The following is a 22583-nucleotide window of genomic DNA, read 5'->3' as shown; positions in this document are numbered from 1 at the left end:
CTGTGGAATCAGGTATCAGATAGTGTTTATGCACATTTTCTACATATGTCAAAAAGGGGGATATATTTTCTCTTTACATTTTTACAAAGGAAAAATTTTTTTGCACAAAAGAATTAATATCCACATTGCACATTTTTCTCTGTTAGCAACGTTATTACATTCCCGCTCATAAGAAGACAGGAAAGCAGCTGACAGTATAACGTAAATGCTGATCTCAGTTACACATTACATGCCTCTAGTGGAGGTCACATTCACTCATCAGATACAGTTAACATTCTGATATATAAGGCCAGGAGACTCTGAGTTGGATGAATGAGGATTTTGCTTGCTGTTTACAATGATTAGTTTATATTTAGCTTTCCCATAAATGTAAACACTCTTCAAATTAAATCAGGATGTTTGAGCTATTGTCATGTTGCATTCTAGGAACTGCTTTTGTTGTTATAACTGGTGATACTGGGGCATCTGGAGTGGTTGGAATTGCACCATCATCAAGAAATATCATCATTGGCGAACCCCTTGGAAATTATAATGGTACCGCCTACATCAGGTATGTTTTTCTCCTTAATGAAAATAATAGTTTAGTAGTGTTGGATTTTAAGAAATATATATACTGTATTTATATCATTGTATCATTGTAGCCTGCAGCTTGTATTGGCAAAATATTTTCACTATTTCATCGGGTAAAAATAAATGCTCTATATGGTAGTGTTTATATTTTCATTCCATTCTTACATTTATATTTGGAAGCTTTAAAAAGAAAGACTAATTCAATTCCAGCTTTTCCTATAGAGACAGATGCAGTTCAATGAGAATAAATGATCTCATTGTTTATCACATGATAGCTATATTGAAGTCTATGCGAAAAAACTGTCCTGGATTAGAAACAAGTTTTCTCTCCTCAAATTTAATCTCACCCCAAAGTTTTTTTTAATGTGATAGACCATTAAATAAAGTTTTTTTTTTATGGCACTGAATGTGGCCCATTGTCTCTGTAGTCTTGTTCGTGGGCCCGGAATCTTTGGTGAGATCACAGTATATTGGAATATTACTCCAGCATATCAAAATGAATTTCTGGAAGTGACAGGCTCGCTGATAATGAGAGACAGGCAATCTGCTGCTGTTGTTATTATTCAGGTAAGTGTCACAAGCCGTCTGAAGTTATATAAATAGAATATGTTATTTGTAGGGCTAGTAGCAATACTTCTCCTCATCTTTCCACTTGAGAAAGGGCATGATACAGCCCGAAACATGTTGTGTGCTGTGGTTTGAATAAATGCTAAAGCAATTAACCTGTGTGAAGGTACTCTTCTCTTATTCTGTGATTCTCCTCATCTTTCCATATTCCAAGCAATATTTGTTTTAAAACACCACTCTGTCTTTAAAATACTGCTAAATAAAATACTGATTTCAACCCAATATTATTATGAACCTTTTGGGAGATAGTCTTCTCTCTAAGCTTTGTTCTCCTACATTTGTATTTCTCTATCTTGTACTTAAGCTATGGTTTTGCATTTCTGTGTTGCACCAAACATCCATTCTGCTCAAGCAGCAAATATTTTTACCCACCTGGATGAACTCTGCTTTACTCCCAATTCAGAAAACTATCCATACTACACAAAAACAGATGCAGTTTTAAACCAGCACTTTGGGGACTTGTGTTTTGCATTAGTCCATATAATTTGTTTGAGTTACTTTTCTTTATTTTTCTTTATTTATTTATTTTCTAGGCCATGGATGATAATTCTCCTGAGGAGAAAAGCTACTATCGGTTTCAGCTGAATAAAGTCAGTGAAGGAGCAACCATTAATGAATCTAGCAGATCTGCAAACATAACTATGGCTTCCAGTGACCTTCCTTATGGAAACTTTCAGTTTTTACAGACACTTCTGCAAATATCAGAAGATGAAAACTGGGTAAGGCTGTGACTATTTTTTAACACAAGACCATGGTGGGACTTTCTTTGAAGCACCAAATTGCACTATGCTATTTTGTCAGGAAACTGTGGAAAAATTCACAAAAAGGCAAAAAGTCAATGGGTGTTTTCAAATTGTCAATGGGCATTTTTTCTCAAGTTTTTTCTCACTTCAATTACATTAAAATCAAAGGACATTTTTTTCTTGAGCCAAACCCATTAAAGTTATTGGAATGAGCAAAAACAGTAACAATGTTGTACAATAATTAATATACTAATATACTAATTTAGTCTGTTATCCAATAATCGTTTGGGGTGCTCCTGCACTTGTGTAATGCCCAATGTATGCTATCAAATAGAGTAACGGAACTCTTGTGTGTTGTATATCAAGATATCAAGAAAGAAGGAATGGTGAGCATATTCATACAGAGCCTAGGTTTTAAAAATTATAAATCCTTCCTGCCCACTTCCCATCCATATATTATACAGTGCCAGCAAGTACTTCCAGCAATCCATATATAAACCGGTACAACTCTTGGGGGCCCATTTACTTACTCACGAACTGGCCGAATGCGTCCGATTGCGTTTTTTTCGTAATGATCGGTATTTGGCGATTTTTCGGAAAATTATCGCGACTTTTTCGTTGCCATCTGAATGTTGCGTAAAATATGGCGATTTTTTCGTAGCGTTAAAACTTGCGCGAAAAGTCGCGCCTTTTTCGTAGCCATTCCGAAAGTTGCGCAAAATGTTGCGATTTTTTCGTAGCGTTCGGATTCATTCAAGCTTCAGTATGGTGACTTTTCTTGGGCCAGGTTGGAGCTGCAGAGTGCCATTGAGTCCTATGGGAGGCTTCCAAAATCTTGCTAAGTCTGAAAGTTTCGCCCGCCGCTTACGAGCGCTCAATACGACAAGATACGAGCGAATCGTAATGGCTACGAAAAACTCGCGTTTTTTTGCGAAAATCGTATTGGTAATGAAAAAGTCGCGACAATTTCCGAAAAGTCGTAAAGGCGCCGAAAAAATCGCAAAAAGTACGAAAAAGACGCAAAATGTTCGTTTTCCAATAGGAATTTTTCCAATTTGGATTCGAATTCGTGTCTTAGTAAATCAGCCCCTTGGTGTTTCATTTTGCAAAGGGCAAATAACAAAAGCTCCTTCAGGATTTTGCTTGGATATGGTGCATCGTATGAAAGATACTAAGTTCACCATCTCCATGGTGTGGTAAGATGCCTAGAGCACTGCAAACAGTCTTCTAAAGGATGTTGTTGGTATATTATTTGCTTTGAATACATTTCATTGGAAACACATCATTCTCTAAAAGGGGAAGAGGGAAATTGATTTTTTTTTGTTGTTTTTTTAACTTTATTGATTTCAAATCTTAGATTTTACTTATAAATCTGAGTTTGTTTATAGGCAATTCTTTTTTTATAGGCAGATGTTTTTCGTGTTTTTTTCATGCTTAACTCTGGATCTATCTTTAATTCAATGCTTTTTGTTTTTTTTCATTAACAGGCTAATGTTACTGTTGTTCGTTCTGGTGGCATATTTGGAACTGTGCTGCTGAAATATCAAACAGAGAATGGATCAGCATTAAGTGATCTGGATTATGCTCACACTATGGGACAGCTTGTATTCAACCCAAATGAAACTATAAAGCATGTGTCCATTAAAATACATAATGATATTCTTCCTGAAGGTCCTGAGGATTTTTTTGTTGTTATACAGGAAGTGAAACTTTTAGGAAGGTATAAAGTGTGATTTTTGTGTGTGAAATGTGTTGATTTCTAAAAGAATTTCCCTGGATTCTATTTTTTTTAATTAATCTGACTGTTATTACTGTGCAATGGGGCAGCTACAAGGCAGTTGTGTTGGAATGTGAGGCTGTCCATAAGGTGTGTACATAGACATATATTACACTATTGGGCAGATTTATTAATGTTCACATTTTTTTTCCACATGAAAAATCCAGACTAAATGATGATTTTGTGACGCTCTTTTTTCATTTGTTCTTTTTATAATCATATTTTCTAATAAATAAGGAGACATTTGCTCTTTTTAAAAAGTGAGTTTAGTGGTAGGAAAAGACATGAAAATTAAACTAATATTAATTTGAATAAATCTGTTTCTTTGTAGAAATATTTTTTTAGTGCTGACGTAAAAAAACAACAGAATAGATTCGATGTAGGATACAAGATTATTCCTTTGGACAAAAACAGCATGAATGTTAGTTATTATCTAAATGGAATTGCACTTTAATTAGGAAGTATTTTGCTTTTTTTGGATGACAGACTTTGCAGCTCTAGGCAGTGTCAGTCAGTGTCTGCTAAAGCTAATAAATCATTTCTTGTATACAAAGTGCCATTAACTCAAGGGATGAAAGCATATTTGTGCCTCTTTATAAATCCATGGTAAAGACCTCACCCTGAGAATTCAGTGTATTTTGGGGGGCCAGATATACATATGAATAATATTTATGAGCTGGAAAAAGTGCAGAGGCACTCAATTAAGTTGACTGAAACCTTGGTTTGATCGCTTTGTAGAAGTAGTTCTTGCATGGGGACATACTTGCTTTTTTCAAGTATTTTTGAGAGCATTATAGACAATTAGCAGATTATATTTTTTCACCCAGATATGACTGAAGGCCGTCTATTTAAACTGGAAGAAGAGCAGGCCCTTCTATGTTAGTGGTTCTCATACTGTGAGGCTTCTCCTCCCCTAATGGTTGTTGCAGTTGCAGGGGGATCCAGGTTGAGGACCAGTTAGGGAATGATTTGTACAAAATACCTATTTGCTCTTCAAGATACACCTGTAAGCCTGAAGCTAGGCTGCAATTTTTTAGTGAACACTTATTTTCTTACCTAGATATTTTTGCAGTGAGGGCTTAATTACTGAAAACCAGGCATATTCTCTTATATCTCCATCCATTTTATCAGATAAGGGGTCCAAACTACCACTGTTAAAGGTAACACTAAAACTCTAAACATAAAAATTCTGAAAATCTTTGATAATTCTTCACTGTGAGAGTGGTGAGGTTTCAAGGGTTTAGATGTTTTCTTGGACAGTCAAAATACATAAATATAGATAAAAGATAAAAATAGATAAAAGAAAAGGCACAGTCTGCTTTTTATGTAACTTTTTATCCTTTATTTTAATTTGGAAAGTTTTGCATTTAATGACATATTTTTATTGATATTACTTTTTCTAGGGATTATGATCATACTATTAGAGAAAATGGACTTCAACTAGATCAACCACCTATAATAGGAAACAATTCATTGGCTAGAATCATCATTCAAAAAAATGATAATGCAGAGGGTGTTATTCAGTTTGACCCAGATTTTGTTGATGTCCAAGGTACTATGTGCTTACATGCCTTGCATTTTATTTAAAACTATATATATATTGTATTTGAAAAAAAATTATTTTGTGCTTTACGGTGACATGTGTGGCATGTAGATATTATTATCTATATGTATATATCTATATGTTTGTGTGTTTATTATTTTTTACCAAAGAAAAGGATAAAATAGTTACATATTCATTTAACGTTTAAGATAAAAATTAGGAGAAAGGAATGATGGAATGCTTTGTGTACACAATAAATGTATGTGATGTTTAATATTAAATAAAAGATATTAGAAAGGTAAATAAATCAAATGTAAAGCCACAGCTGCCATTCATACGATGCAAATAAGATCAGTCTTAATGGGAGCAAAAAATGTTGTTGTTTTTTGTTTTGCTGTAAATAACTTTGTTTTCACACATTGTTTTGCTAGTGGAAGAAGACGTGGGAACACTTTCCATTCCCGTGATGAGACTGTATGGAACATATGGATATGTGACTGCTGAATTTGTGTCACGTGGCATTTCTGCACTGGCCAATGGCATTGACTACACAGTTCATAATACTTCAGTTACATTTCAACATGGACAGCAACTGAGTTTAATCAACATCTCCATTACCGATGATGAGGAAAGGTATTTAATTGTTCTAATAACAAGTGTGTTTAGGGAAATATATATATATATATAGTGATGGGTAAAATAATTTGGCAAGCATGAATTCGAGACGAATTTCCGCATTTTGCATGTGACAAATTCACTGCGTGACAAAAAAATTTTGCCTGCATCAAAAAAATTGTTGATATATCTGTATTTTCACATTTTTTCATGTGGATATTAATTTCTCCTGGATGCACTTATGACATCTTCCCCTATATTGGTACCTGCAGCATAATGAGGGTTTTATATTCCTTATAGTTCCCATATAATCAAGGCCAATCAATTGCCCACATGTAAGGCAAGGTCTGATTGACTGTCCTAGGGCCTAAAAATTGGATAGCTTGGTGACCAACTTATGTATTACTAGCTTTAAGGGTAGTACCACTCATATATACCAACACTTTCTATCCTTATATAGTCCCTTTGCCTCCAAGGTAGACATACAGCAAGAGAACTGCACTGAATAAAAACATGAAAAAAAAAAACTTGAATGCACCAAATTTGTATTCTACTCATTAATTTCAATGGCTCTACAAACTCTCAGAGTGAAAAATTGCTGAATTATTGCCTAGGAAAACTCCTACAATTAAGGCTTCAGTCTATGTTGTAATGAATCTCGATGCAATCATCCTCATCTGCACTTTTGTAATTTTGTCTTAGATATCATAGTTACAACATGAAATAGAAATATGATATTCATCTGAAGTCAGATATACCTTTCTCTTTTGTTGCCTTTAAAACTGATTTATTTTTTTAGAAAATCTGCTTTTCTTTTATTCACAGTGAACTTGCAGAGCAATTTGAGATACGGCTTGTGGCAGCAAGTGGGGGTGCAATTTTGGGCCGTCACCTTGTGTCTACAGTAACCATTGCTAAAAGTGACTCGCTCAGTGGAGCTGTGAGATTTCTTAATGAAAGTCAGATCACTCTCCCTAACCCCAATGTTTCGCTCAGTTTGCTGCTTGCTTTGGAGAGGACAGGTGGTACCTTAGGAGCATCTCAGGTATTGTACATATGTAATTCTTGATGATTTGAAAACTGAACCTTATTCATATGCACTGTTAACTCTAACAATGTTAGGATATGGGACCTGTTATCCAAAATGCTTGTGGTCTGGGGGTTTCTCGATAAGGGGGTCCATAATTTGGATCTCCATAATCCAGTCCACTAAAAAAATATCTAAACAGTTAATAAACACAATAGGATTGATTTACCCCCAATAAAAAATAATTATATCTTATTTGGGATCAAGTACAAGGTACTGTTTTTTTATTACATAGAAAAAGGAATCATTTTTAAAAATTTTAATTATTTGATTTAAATGGAGTCTATGGGAGATGGCCTTCCCGTAGTTTGGAGCTTTCTGGATAATGAGTTATCAGATAATGGATCCCGTACCTATATATATATTAATATAGAACCAGTTTGAGATGGTATTGAAACATATTTGTAGTAAAAAATATATTTCATTTTGTATTTGTCTTTCACTGGGGATTTTAGATTTTGTGGAAAATACTGGGGCCTAATTCCAAGGAAACCATCAAAGCTAATAATGATGACTTCAGTGAACCTTTGAATGGATCTGTGCATTTTAATGATGGGGAAGGAGGAATAAAAACTATCAGCCTGACGATTCTGCCCCATGGAGAAATAGAGGTGGAAGAGAAATTTATCATTATATTGAGTGTTGGAAGCGGAGATGCTGTGATTGATCGCAAAGCTGGAAATGTCACGCTGACAGTCAGTACATTTATTAATATTACATACCTACAGTTCTAATGACAATGATTATACTCCATTGTTCTACTAGAGCAGGGGTCCCCAACCTTTTTACCTGTAAACAACATTTAAATATAAAAAGAGTTGGCATGAAAAAAGTTCCTAGGGGATGACCAATAAGGCATAACATTGGCTATTTGGTAGCCCCAGTATGAACTGGCAGCCTACAAAAGGCTCTGTTTGGCAGTATACAAGGTCTTTATGCCTCCAAAACTTTAAAAATGAACACCTGCTTTAATACCCCTGGGAGCCACATGAAAGGAGTTGGTGTGCAACATGTTGCTTCTCAGCCACTGCTTGGGGAAAGTGGTCCGCACTCCAAATATCTGTGTTTCTCAAAGTGCTTTATTCCATAAATTTCACCAATGCTTCAGCTCCTGCTTGGGGCCTTTTTCAAGGCTTTATGAACATTATTATTTTTTTTTTAATTTCAGATAAAGAAATTTGGCGACCCAAATGGAATAATTCAGTTTGCACCGAAATCTCTTTTGCTGAAAAATTATACAGAGCCTGGAGCGGCTGAAGGTCCTTTAAATATAACATTTCCTTTAAATCGGGTCCAGGGAACAATGGGAAACCTAACGGTAATGTGTTTTTTAACTCTTTCTCCCTAAATGATTTTATGTTAAATATTATTAGAAAATATAATTATTTTGTCATTACAGTGATATATTCTCTAAGCCAACGATGGCAAACCTATTTAGAAAGGAAAAGTAAAGTAAAATATGAAAGTGTAATGATGTGCCATCTCACTATGTAGCTGTTTGTGTGTACCTTACTGGAATATGATACAGGCAGTGGTGTAACTAGTAGCAGACCCTGTGGTTGCAAAGAGTGACGTGGGAGACAGGCTGCCCGGACCAGGGGTCAGCTTCTCCTATAGCATAAAAGTACCCCAACCCCAGCCGCTTTAATTCTTGAAATAGAGATAACCAGTCCCATGTCATGACAAAGCATGACAAATGATTCACTCCTGAGGAATTCAGGCCTAAAAAAAACAGGACTGTATCATTATCTCCCTCTTGATGTGATAATAAAAGCAATATATTTTATTAATGTAATTTATACTTAACACAGTTAATTTATGTGACATAATTATTAAGTAAATGAGTGCTATGAAACATAGATGCTGTCTCCACACTCCACATAATGGAAAGCACCTAATTTTGTATTTCTAATCTGTGTTTCAAGATTCATTGGGAGTTGCGCAGTACCTCAGTTATTCAAGGTGACTTTGCAGCACTAATGGGTTGGGTTTCCATCCCTGAGAAGAAAAACACCGCCGAGATCATCATTCAGCTCCTGCCAGATGATGAACCAGAACTGGATGAGATCTGCATGGTCCACCTGACCTATGTGGAGGGAGGTGCTGATTTGGATAATGACAAACGCGTTGCTCAGTTTACTGTACTTGGAAATGATGACCCTCACGGAGTATTTGTTGTGTTCCCTGCTGGCCAGTCCATCATTGTAACTAATGACTCGAGTCGTTACATCCAGATTAATGTTTCTAGACTTGCAGGGACCTTTGGCAATGTCTCTGTAGCTTACCAGATATCTGCTGGAGGTGGAGAGCAACAATTCTTCACTGAAAAGATTGTAGGGAATGTGCTAATCAAAGATGGTGCCACTTATGGTCTTACCACAGTGCCAATTAGCAGCCAGGTAAGTCTGTCTCCACCTAATGCAGTGAACAGACACTGTGTTTTCTACACACTGACGTATTATTGATGCTTGTTTGCAGGTTTTCCTTTCACCTGGCTTTAATTTTACTGTTGAACTGACTAATGTAACCTTGATGGGTCAGAGCAGCTATGGAAGACCCCAAATAGGAAAAGGACAAAAGCCTACTTCAGTATCAGTTCCTAAAGATGCTGCCAATTCAGAGGTACAGTACAGTATGGCATGCAGTATGTTAGCTGTAGGTCCCATTACTTACCACTAGATGGAAAACAAATCCAACTGTTTCTCTAAGGAAAGGTGGGGAAGGGAAATGTATTCTGTGCAAGGTGTTTATGCCTGTGTTTATTGAGCTTCACAGAATCATACATATAAACATACATGTGCAATTAAATACAGGCCATTTAACATGGTTATGCATATTATTTTATTGTTGAATGCCAAATACTAAACAGATCTGATAATTATTTCTGTTTTTTTTCTTTTTCCACATACTAGGTTGGTTTTGAAGCTATTGCGTTTCGGCTTTCTAACATTACTTTAGGAGAAGGCAAAGCAGTGATATCTAGAACAGGATTGTATGGCTCTGTAAAAGTGGGCTGGAGTGTCGGGTACCCCATGGGTTTCAAGCCAATAAATATTCACCTTGGTAAAATCACTCCAGAATCTGGTAAGTGAATTGCTTATTGGCATGACTGGGTTTAAACAAAATGAATAACAGATTTAGCATGACATTTTGTGTTTTTGACTAACTTTATCTGAGATACTTTGTAAATGATCTTTGTCTTTTTGTGATTTTGTATCATTTCCCATTATATAGGCCAATCAAAGGGTTCACCCTTTTCTATCCTGTCACATAGTGTGGGGTTGTCATAAGAAAGTGTGCATTACTTGCCAAAACTAGAGGTAGGCAGAAGAGGCAAGTGCCTGGGGCACAACGATGGGAGGAGCCGGTAATGTACCTTTTCTGCCTGCTTTCCTCTAGGTCCGCCCACCTCCCAGTCATGCTATGCAAGTCACTTGCTTGTGTGTGCTCCCGTGATATGGTGGGGTGTTGCACTGTATGCACCCCAATAAACCTATTTCCGGATCTTTTTAGTAACCAGACCCAAGGCCTGCAAAGCAAATCTCTGCAACAATTAATCATTTTGTTTGTTCATCCCAGATTCCTTGGGTTCATTATTTGTTTTACCACCTTTTAATCATAGACCAGGGAAATGATTCTCAGCTCTTCATGCCTGTTGTAAAAATGTTTTGCAATACTATGTTCTTTTCCTAATAATCATATTAAACACTTGCACAATATGTCTGACTAAGCAAAGAAAATATGTTCTGTGACTTCTTAGATTTGCTGCCTAACTGGTTAAAGTATTACAACAAAATGATGTTTTGCATTGTGAACTGCCTCACTCTCCTTTATAATAAGTAAGATGTTGACTGAACAAAGGGATTAACTGGGAGGGTTAAGCCCAGCTAAATCCCTTCCTCCTTGAGAGACGCAACACAGCCGGGAAGGAGGTTAATTAAATGAATACACAGAAACGTTTTTCAACACATATCCTCATTATTAGAATTTTATTGAACAGTATTAAATTTAGGCATGTATTGCTTCTTCATTTATAGATAATTTTCTTTATTTACAAAGAAGGGGTGCACCTACAGAGGCAGTGCTTCTTCCTGCATCTAACCAATCAAAATGTTACATGCAGCTACTACTTTCCAGTCTGGGCCATGAATGCAGAATGGAATCAGCTTTTGTCCACATAAAGATTCACTTTACTTGCAAAATGTAAATGTAGAGTAACCTATTCATTGTTGGATTTTTCTCTCAATCTTTTGCTAGGCACAGTTACCTTTATGCAAGGAGAAGATAGGAAAACAATCTCAGTTCTCCTGGAAGCCAATAGTAGCCTTCCTGAAGCCTTTGCTTTACAGCTTACTCAGCTGAGCAGCAACGTGTCCGGTGGGGTGCGCTTAAAGTAAGAATTTAAACTAAAATAAGTATTTACTCTGTGTTATGTCACTCGCTTACCTGTCAACTAGTCGATGTTCACACTCATTATTATAATGGTGGAGAATTATACTTTGTTTCCCTCTCATACATTAGTATCTCTTAAACACAGTGTTGTCTACTATATTTGTCCGTGGGGAGCTTGTGTTTGTCACAAATGTAAAAACTTGGTATTGTTTGATAAGACACGTACAAATGCCAAGAAATATTGTCTTTTAAACACTTCGTAAGCTGACAGTGACATTCCTTGCAGTGTTGTTACAAATATGCATTTTCTGCATTCCTGCCAGATTTGTGGTACTCTGTGGTAATAAGTCAAGGCCTTGCCATGGATCTAAATTAACCAAACAAAACTCCATGTCAGTAGCAAAATAATTGTATTGTTTTTTTTAATGTGTAAACATTGCTAAAGTAGAGTTTTCCATTGGTGCCCCAGATTCCAGAAACATCCCTTATCTGGAAAACCCTATAGATTCTATACCTGTGCACCACGGAATGATGCCTTTTGTGTGATACATGCATTACATAGTTACATAGGGTTGAAAAAAGACCAGAGTCCATCAAGTTCAACCCTTCCAGATACATCCAGCACACACAACCTATCTATACACTCACATACTCACATACATAAACTATATATACAACCACTAATATTAACTGTAGATATAAGTATCACAATAGCCTTGGTTACTATGCTTGTTGAAGAAATCATCCAATGATTTGATAAAATGATTTGTGACTATTCTGGGCATGTTGTCTCTTCAGCTTTTTCCAGAAGTCTTTATAAATTAGTAACAACAGGAAAGGGGGGATTAGACCTCAACTAGACCTCTGGCTGTGGGTGCAGCACTTGTGCTAAGTGTATGGAACTCTATGGGCACAATTTTAAACCCATAGTTGCTACAGTACCTAAACCATAGCCATAGCAAATGAAACATAAATGTCACGTCGGATTTAAATTTTTGATTCATTTTTTATTATATTGATACAGTTAGGTTTGATTAGTTATTATGCTGTTTAAGATAGTAGATATTTTAAGTTTTTATTGAACTTATTTAACATTTTTTCTTTATAGCAAATCTATACCTTGTGTCCTGTCTACCTCACTAGACATTTAAATTAATAAACAATGAACGGGCATAAGTTATTGTTAAATCCAGATAACCTCTGCATTTTTTAAATTCATTGTTTTTGACCATCTTCAGAGTATTATTTATGATTTACTACACAGTTGAGTATTAAACTCACAATTGCAGAGGATGAGTTGAAATCACTGTTACACCTGCATGGAGAGTGATTACAATGCCATCTTCATCAGCAGCATGCTTAAATACTTGATTACTTTGCATTCATTGCCAATACCTGATTCCGTTTTTTTCTTTGCTAGGCCAGGATTCACAGTTTCTGAATTTGAACCCATGGGAGTTTTCCAGTTTTCTTCAAATTCTAAACATGTAACTGTAGCAGAAGATGTGAAGACAGTGAGAGTGCATGTCCAGAGGTTGTATGGCTTTCAAGGGAACATTACAGTACTGAAATTCCAGACTATTCCTGGTAGTGCCAAAGCAATAGATGATTATGTGCCCATTTATAATGGAGAACTGGTATTTCAGAAATATCAAACCAGCGCTGTCATAGAAGTTTCAATAGTAAATGATGACATTTATGAAGCTGATGAAATATTTTACCTGAACCTCACCTCTGTGGAAAATATTGGTGTCAACCATTCAAAATCTCTGTTAAACGTTGACTCCCATCTGGCCACAATAACAATATTGGCCAATGACCTAGCTTCTGGATTTGTAAGCATTGGGCCCGTCACCACATATGTGGAGGAAGACACTAACAATAGTGCTTTAAATACAGTATATCTTCATGTCAAGAGAACTCGAGGTTTTAGTGGAGTTGTTCATTTTACTATTACAACTTTTGGAAAAATAAATGCAACAAAAGGGCTAAAAGGGCTGCCGTTTGAGAATAGCCACAAATCTACAAATCTGTCCTGGGCCACAGAAGTTATGGATTTTGAGGAAAAGTCAATGCTTATCACAATGCTAGATGGAGAAATGGAACATAATATTTCAGTTAAGATTCACGATGATGAGGAGCCTGAAGGTTCCGAAGTATTTTATATTTTCATCAAAGATCCACGAGGGGGAGTTCAGATAATAGATGGGAGAGATGAAAGTGGATATGCCTCATATGCAACCATTATAATTCGAGGTATGCGAATCCCCTTTACTTTAGCGTTTAGCATTCATTTTTATTCTAAGGAGAACCAGAGGTTTGAGTAAGATTTAAACACCATTAAGATCCATGCAATTTGTAATACTAACATTAAGCTGACCCACACTGTAAATTCTGTGATTCATATAGGTTTGCAGTCATTTTTAAAGTCTCCTGCACCAGAGATAAACTTTATCCTTTGGGAAGTAGAGATGTAGTGAACCTCACAAAAAAAGTTCGCGAACCCGTTCGCGAACTTCCACCAAAAAGTGCGTACTTTTGCGAACTTTGCGAACCCCATAGACTTCAATGAGAAGGCGAACTTTAAAACCTAGAAAAGCCATTTCTGGACAGAAAACTGATTTTAAAGTTGTTTAAATGGTGCCACGACCTGGACAGTGACATGCAGGAGGGGGATCAAGGGCAAAAATTTCTCTGAAAAATACCCACAGCAGCTACATACAGAGCAGTAGAAAGTAGATTACTAGTCAGCAAAGCTACCTAAACTGTCCCTCAAATCCCTGCACAGCTCTCTCCCTATGCTAACTCATCAAGCACACACAGGCAGAATGTAAAATGGCTGCTGGGCTTCGGTTTATATATGGAAGGGAGTGGTCCGGGGGTGGTCCAGGAGGGAGAGCTGCCTGATTGGCTGCCATGTATCTGCTGGCTCTGGGGTGAAAGGTCAAAATTTGGCTCCAGCTAAGGCGAACCCAAAATTGCGAACTTGCGAACACCAAATTTTCGTGCGAATTAGTTTGCCAGCGAACAGTTCGCTACATCTCTAATGGGAAGTATCTTCTGGTGGCTAAAGGCATTTTATATAATTCACTCTTCCCTGGGTGCCATTGTCCTTATAAAAGGAAGTGCACAAAGAGTGAATAAGTGACCAAAGCATCATCTTCTTAGAAAGCACAGCAGGAAGCATCATGGTGAAATATCATAAAGAAGAAGAGATAAAACAAATTAAAATTTGACACAAATGAACCTCATTCTTAGATTTTATATTTAAGTTGTAATGTTACTTTTGGAACTTGCTATATACACTCGCCAAAGTCTTCTTTCGCACAACGATCTTACTACATTTAACATATTTTTCTAAAAATGTAATAGCAAAGCAGTGACACAATATACAGGTATAGGACCCATTATCCAGAATTCTCGAGACCAAGGGTAATCTGGATAAGGGGTCTTTCCGTAATTTGAATCTTCATACCGTAAGTCTACTAAAAATCAATAAAACGTTAATTAAACCCAACAGGATTGTTTTGCCCCCAATAAGGATTAATTATATCTTAGTTGGGATCAATTACATGGTACTGTTTTAATACTACAGAGAAAAAGGAAATCAGTTTTAAAATTCTGAATTATTTGATTAAAATGGAGTCTATGGGAGACAGGCTTTCTGTAATTCGGAGCTTTCTGGATAACGGGTTTCCAGATAAGGGATCCCATACCTGCATTTATTTTTTACTTCTATTCCAGTTGAATTTTTCAGTAATTCCATTAAGATGATCCTGAAACATATTAACTAAGCCTAGATAGACCCATGGTAATGATGAAAGAAAAGTGGGAGCAAAAACTTTTTTAAAGAAGAAATTAGCTTGATTGTATTCTGTAAAAACACAAAGATAAGAACACTGGGTTACAGTATTCAGTGTGACCAACAGGCTACAATTGGCACCTATTTGATGAATATATGTCTGTATTTGAGTAAAGATCAAACATTATTAAACATTTGTGGACTAACAAACCTCTTTATTGTAGGGAGTGACATGCAAAATGGCATACTGGGATTTGCCATGGAATCACAACAAGGCTTGTTGCTTGATGAAGATTCTGTAAAACACACAGTACAACTTTTGGTTTTAAGACAAATTAACCGGTAAGTGTGTGAAGACAATAATGATATGTGCAAAATTCTCATTGTAATTAGCAATTTTTATACAGGTTTGGGACCTATTATTCAGAATGCTCCCGACCTGGAGTTTTCTGGATAAGGGATCTTTCTGTAATTTGGATCTCCATACTTTAAGTCTACTAAATGTCTACATTTAAATGTTAATTAAACCGAATAGGATTAATTAGATTTTAGTTGGGATTAAGTACAAGGTCCTATTTATTATTACAGAGAAAAAGTAAATAGTATTTAAAAATGTGAATTATTTTCTTAAAATGGAATCTACGGGAGATAACCTGTCCATAATTTGTAGCTTTCTGGATAACATGTTTCCAGAAAATGAATATCATACCTGTAATTGATTATTTTTTTGTTATTATTTATTTTGTGACTATATCATGGCAGATGTTTGCAGGGTTAAACTGGGGGGGGGGGGTGCAGGGCCTGGGGCAGGTGCCCCAGCCAGACGCATCCCCCACACCCCCTAGGGACCCGCTGAACCCCCTAACCCTCCACAGGGCCCCCCGCTGAGCCTCCCTAACCCCCCACAGGGGCCCCCGCTCAAAGTCTCCCACTAAGCGTGCCTTATGCATCGGCAAGGGTCAGGCCAGGGCCGGTAGGGCCCACCGGGTTTTTTCCCAGTCAACCCTGGATGTTTGATTATAAAAATGCTGCTACACCCGATGTATAAGTTGGTTTTGTTTACATCATATTAAAGCAACATACTTTTTTATGAATATATTGACACATTACTAATATAAAATTGTCAAAAAGTCTGAAGTTCTAAAGCATGGAATTTAGTAAATTAAAAGAAGTAAAATGCCCTTGTAAGCAAAGCAAAACCAGGTAAGCTAGGGTTGTAAGACAAACATGTATTTAAGGCATTCATGTTAGCTGGCATTCAGGTTAGCGGGGACAGCTGAACATTTTATTAGGTACAAAGAGGCCAATAAAACCTGTAAAAAGTAAACAAATAATATAAAAAGAGAATGAAAAGGACATTGCAAAAAGGAGAAATACAAACCTGAAAGAAATTAAATATGTAAATAGTAAAATAAAAATGAAGCAAATGAAGACCCTTGGTATCAAAGGGAAGTAAGTTGGTGGCTGAACTTTACTTATATTTCCAGGATTTTTTAAGGTTTGAAATGTTACCGAGAAATTGAAATTGAAATTTTCAGCCTGAAAACTTTAGGCCTGTTAGTTTAACATCAGTGATAGGAAAGGAGTAATAAGGCATACAATACTGGAGTACTTTGCAAATCACAGTACTGTGACTTTCTGCCAGCATGGTTTTAAGTTTAATAAATCTTGCCAGATAAACAGAATTGTAGAAGCCAAGACATTGGGGTGGGGCAGTGGCAGTGGATGTGATGTATTTTTTTAAAGACTTTTAATACACAACCACACAGAGGGTTACTCATTACATAAAGAATATAGGGCTAGATTACTGTGCCTTCTTCTTCAGATGTTTCAAGTGGTGTAGATAGGCATGAGGGCTCTACTGGTGCCAGTGTTCACCACATTTTGGACCCAGACTATTTAAGCCAGCACATACAGAGATGTTACGTACCTCTGGCAGAAGACAGGCAAAGCCATTACTGTGATACTTGATATGTGTTATCAAGGCTAGACTATTAGAGCAATCGGCAAATTAGCAGGCAGGAGTCAAACACTAGAACCAGGTGTATCAAAACAAAACACTCGGTAAACACACGTTTTAGGTTCATGTAACTCTGCTATTAACTTTGCACTATAGTTTGATCAAAAACTGGTTACATTTCTTGAACTTTTTCAGCTTTACTCGATCTATGTTTTGCACATTTTTATTATTAATTGTTATTAAATGTTCATTCATTTTTTAAGCCAAGTCTGCTGATTTTGGTAAGAAAATCAAAAATCATAGCACAGGTATCGGACCCCTTATCCGGAAACCCATTATCCAGAAAGCTCCGAATTACGGAATGCCCGTCTCCCATACTCCCGACTCCATTTTAATCAAATAATTCAGAATTTTAAAACTGATTTCCTTTTTCTATGTAGAAATAAAACAGAACCTTGTAATTGATCCCAACTAAGATATAATTAATCCTTATTGGATGCAAAACAATCCTATTGGGTTTAATTAATGTTTTATTGATTTTTTAGTAGACTTAAGGTATTGAGATCCAAATTACGGAAAGACCCCTTATCCGGAATACCCTTGGTCCCGAGCATTCTGGATAATGGGTCCTATACCTGTATATGATGCCAAAATTATTATCTTAAAAAAATTCATTTTGAAAAACTTTTAATAACCTGGATTTGCTGGAAAAACACAAGTTGTGGTAGAAATTGAGCTGGGAAAAAACTGGACCTTTGAGTTGTATATATATATATACATAATATATATATATATATAAAGAGCATAATTTGTAACACATGTCCTTGTTAAGCAAAGTTTAGGTTACAAGCACCATGGTACCAGAGTGTTTGTTAACAAAAAAAACATTTTATTGAGTTTAATTGCTTTTTTATTTCAGGGCTTTTGAGGATGTAAAAGTCTTCTGGCGCGCTACCTTCAATAAAACCGCAGTGGAACTTTATAAGGATGAAGTGAACCTTGTTAATGAGCTACAGGTAGTATCAGGACACACCGTCTGTAGTGCAGGCCAAACACAGTGCATCATTACTGTGGAAGCAAAACCGGACAAGGTTAGTGCTGGGCAACGGATAAAGGTTGATTTCACAGAAGGAAATGTTCAGATCTGGGATCCTGTGAGTTCTTGGAAATCTTCCTAATAGTGTTAATTGCCTTTGCTTTGACTCAGTAACAGCAACAAAGAAAGTATAAAAATGAAATGTATTTATTACATAAATGTGCAGGGAATACTGTGTTGCATTCTATTTGTACAGAATATTAGAGTCACAACAATAGTAAAGGACATGTAACCTCAATTCATTGGGGCCCCACTGAGTGAATTAACTCATTTATCCTCAGGCCACTGTTTTTCCCACAGGCCAGTGCTCCGTTTAGGAAAAAAATATCCAGGGAAAAATCTCAACATCCTCATCTTAATTACCTCTCCCAAGTGTCCTTCTCTAAACACACTTTATAGTAACATTTTCAGAGTTTACTCTACTGCATATTTGTCTAGGTCTAAACTACTGACACCTGGCAAAAGTAAAATAGTGATACTGTGTTACTTTTCTCCTCATTCCTTGCCCCTTATGAAGGAATGCTGTTATGTTTGAGAGCAATGTTTTATATATGATATAACAGACAAGTCTTTATATTTTGTACTTTATTATGTTTAAAATATGAATTAATTTGCTTTGCATATATTCAAAAAGGAATTTATATAAATTTTATATAGTATATGGACAAAAGTACTTGGACACCTGCCTGTCCAACATCTCAGTCAAAAACCAAGGGCATCAATATGAAGTTGGTTGTCGCTCTGCTGCTAAAATAGCCTATACCCTCCACTCCTATGGGAAGGCTTTCCATTAGATATTGGAACATTCCTGGATCATTTCATATGTAATGGGTCTGCCACTGATATTGAATGATCAGGCCTGCCTTACTGTTGATGTTGTAATCACAGTGATCCCCAACCAGTGGCTACGGAGCAACATGTTACTCATCAACCTCTTTGATGTTACTCTCAGTGCCCCCAAACCAGGTAGTTATTTTTGAATTCCTGACTTGGTGACAAGTTTTGGTTGAATAAAAACAAGATTTACTACCAAATAAAGCCTCCTGTAAGCTGATAGTGTGCATAGAGGCTGCCTAATAGCCAATCTTAGCCTTTATTTGGCACCTCCATGAACTTTTATGGTGCTTGTGTTGCTCTCCAAGTCTTTTTACATTTGACTGTGGCTCATGAGTAAGAAAGGTTGGGGCCCTTGTTCTGATGCATTCCACAGGTTAGGGCTCTCTGTAGGAAAATGAAGTTCCATCCCATCTCTGCAAATAAATTCTGTAGGGGCATTATTGTGTGCACAGGGTTATTCAAGGTTGCCACAATGGAACTCCACTTTCTAATTGGAAGATTAGATTATTAGTAGTGTTCCTTCCGTTCTCACATCAAGGGAGAGCTGTGCTCATTTAAACAACCCAAACCCTTAGGCTAGGACTAAGTTCATGAAGTTGCTCTTCTTAATACCACAGGGCTTCCTCAGGCTTTTATAGGATGGATACTACTTTTGTATCAGAGCTTCATTGATATGGCAACACATTCTCCAACATTGGGACATTTAATTAGAATATAAAAGATGCATCATTATATTTGATTGAAGTGCCTAATACATTAAATAAAAAACTGCATTCATATAAATCAAAATCTTTTATATTTCAGGTGCCTGAATTTGAAACATACTTTTATGTAGAACTGCACCAAGTAAGTGCTGGGGCATCCATAAACAGCAGCTCTAGATTTGCCAAAATAATTCTTCTTGAAAGTGATGCTCCTTATGGGCTTATTTATTTTGCTGTTGGCTCGCGAGAAGCCGTTGCACATAAGAAAACCACTCTCATTAGCCTCCAGATTTCCAGGGAATCCAGCACAGCCCAGTCTATTTCTGTTGGATTTACTATGCAGGTAAGACCTGACAAAATTTATATCAATATAACAATAGCATTCCTACTATTTTATATATGTTCTTTATGGCTCTTGTTAAAATGTTTCAGCTGAATTAATAAAAATAAGCAGTAATGTACTTCAAAAGTACTGATAAAAACGTAATTACAGGCCTGCAAAGGTGCCTAGCGTCTCATCCACTGGTGTAAGAAAGCTTGTGGTTTATATAGTTTTCACAAATGCACTGTATATAGTATAATAAGACATATAACTCAAAATAATTGCATAAAAGAAAATACACCAGCTTGCTTCAAGCTGATCTTAAAAGAATTAATAGATTCACTATGCACAAAAGTAATAGCCGTCTAATGAAGATATGTACATTGTGAAATGCATATTTATCTTCTTGTTTTCATTTTATTACATTGACTAAATATTGCTTATATTGTGTGTGTATCTATAGTATATTCCTCTACAGGTAACTGTCATTTTCAGCTTATGATTAACAAATGAATGGTACGAAATGCATTTTATGTTATATAAACAATTGTGCATTTGTGTTGTACATATGTATGTATACTTTTATTAATATAGCACTGCCTGTATACTAGTGTTGTACATTAATATGAACTGTTATCTTTTGACCCATATGAGTTGTCTGAGTTGTCTTAAATGTTGAGTAAAGATTTCCCCCCCCCCCCGCTACATGCAACTCTGCATGTCATAATGTCACTTTTAGTATGATGTAGAACTTGATATTCTAAGACTATTGGTGTGATTGGTCACTTTTTATATTCCTGGTTTTAGCAGCTCTCCAGTTTGGAATTTAAGCAGGTATCTGGTTGATAGGGTTTAAATTACCTTAGCAACCGGGCAGTGGTTTGACTGAGAGACAGGAACATGACTAGGAGAGTGGCTGAATAGAAAGATAAGGACTAAAAAGTAGCAATAAAACTAAAATGGTACTCTCTCAGAGCAATAGTTTTTGGCTATTGGGGTCAGTGACCCCTTTTAAAAGTTGGAAAGCGTCTGAAGAAATAGACAAATAAGCCCATAGAAAGCCCATAAATTGCTACATTTGAATACCTTTTCAGCCTATGGCATGTTGCATTATTACAGCAATATTAGCTTTAGCTACTAGTATACAACACAGTTTTTCCATAAACCATCACTGCCTTTCTAAATAAAACAATTCTGCAAGGTAGTGTAACCGATAGGATACTTGGTCTCAGTCCAATGGATATCTTTATTCACTTTAAGGAGCTGACAGTTTCGGAAGTGATTGGACACACAACGATCTCTCCAGCTGTTGCGGGAAGTGACTTTGTAAAATCGGAGGGAATACTTACATTTGAAGTTGGACAAAAAACTGTTGTTCTAGATATCATCCTGACTCCAGAAACTGGATCAATCAATCCATTCCCCAAGCGTTTTCAGGTTTTACTTGTGAATCCCTCTGGAAGTGCCAAAGTAGATCCATTATATGGTATTGCCAACATCACCATATTGTCCGACCCCACATCCCAGTCAGTGTGGGGATTAATTGATCAACTGCATCAGCCCTATGAAGAAACTGTTTTCATCAGGGTTCTACAGACACTCAACAACAAGGCTAGTTCTGAAGTCTCAGAAGAGCAGCTTGGGGCTATGCTAAATATCATGGAAAAGGTATACGCCACATTTACATTCCAAATTCTATATGCAAGGCATGAATATGTGTGTGCTGTTGGCATGGTCAGTTTAAAGCAAAAAGAGGTTGACAATTATACTATATTACATGCTTTTATATGGTCATGGAAATCCTCTGTAACTTTTAATATCATTATATCCTTATATTTTACAATAGGGGGTACATTATCCACTGTATTAATGTGTTTCTAGAAAAGCAGCAATCATAAATCTGTATAATTTCCCATTGATTCTGGCTGTAGAAGGTTACTAAAGTTATAACAGGGCAGACAGTCATAGTTAAATTTAGAAAATATGTGGGATAGTAGAGTAATGGGATTGTTACTTAATGTTAATGGGAAGTAACTCACAGTAAATAGGAATGTTTAAAATTCCCATGTGCTTTCCTAAACTGGGGCTCTGCTTTAACTTATTATTATCTTTAGTTTTACAGAGCCAACATGTTACATGGCACTTCAAAGGGATTAGACATCATTTACATCAGTCCCAGCCCAATGAAGCTTACAGCCAGTGGTTCCTTATCACATCCACACAACACAATTTCATGAGAAGCCTGTGATCCTGACTGTAGGTTTTTAGATTGTGGGGGGAAATAGGGAGATGCACCCTAGGTGCCCATAGCATATATAAAATACTACTTACCTAGTGAAAACATCAGTGGGAACATTATTAGTACCACAAATGATCATAAACAGCTGCTTTTCATTCAATAAACTGGCAGAAAATTGAATGTGACTGTCAGATTATACTGAATCTAGATTTCAACTCACCAAATGTTTATACAGTAGTTGAGAGTGTGACAGATGTACAGAGCTCTAA

At 36.4% G+C, this 22583-nt stretch overlaps 1 protein-coding gene across 1 annotated transcript in view; it reads left to right on the top strand.

Moving 5' to 3' along the window:
* adgrv1 (adhesion G protein-coupled receptor V1) overlaps positions 1 to 22583 on the top strand; it is a 198323-nt gene that overhangs the window by 94644 nt on the left and 81096 nt on the right. The window contains exons 61-78 of the mRNA XM_031893453.1: positions 427 to 550; positions 999 to 1137; positions 1731 to 1916; positions 3428 to 3660; positions 5121 to 5269; positions 5692 to 5893; positions 6701 to 6920; positions 7418 to 7657; positions 8131 to 8280; positions 8888 to 9361; positions 9441 to 9584; positions 9875 to 10046; positions 11220 to 11355; positions 12775 to 13610; positions 15381 to 15498; positions 18036 to 18207; positions 19854 to 20096; positions 21336 to 21743. Of these exons, the coding sequence (XP_031749313.1) occupies positions 427 to 550; positions 999 to 1137; positions 1731 to 1916; positions 3428 to 3660; positions 5121 to 5269; positions 5692 to 5893; positions 6701 to 6920; positions 7418 to 7657; positions 8131 to 8280; positions 8888 to 9361; positions 9441 to 9584; positions 9875 to 10046; positions 11220 to 11355; positions 12775 to 13610; positions 15381 to 15498; positions 18036 to 18207; positions 19854 to 20096; positions 21336 to 21743 (4346 nt within the window). The remainder of the gene's footprint in view (positions 1 to 426; positions 551 to 998; positions 1138 to 1730; positions 1917 to 3427; positions 3661 to 5120; positions 5270 to 5691; positions 5894 to 6700; positions 6921 to 7417; positions 7658 to 8130; positions 8281 to 8887; positions 9362 to 9440; positions 9585 to 9874; positions 10047 to 11219; positions 11356 to 12774; positions 13611 to 15380; positions 15499 to 18035; positions 18208 to 19853; positions 20097 to 21335; positions 21744 to 22583) is intronic.

This window comes from Xenopus tropicalis, chromosome 1 (assembly GCF_000004195.4).
Source record: "Xenopus tropicalis strain Nigerian chromosome 1, UCB_Xtro_10.0, whole genome shotgun sequence".
NCBI lineage: Eukaryota > Metazoa > Chordata > Amphibia > Anura > Pipidae > Xenopus > Xenopus tropicalis.
Note: the sequence above shows the minus strand (reverse complement) of the source record. Positions and strands in the feature narration are given on the sequence as shown.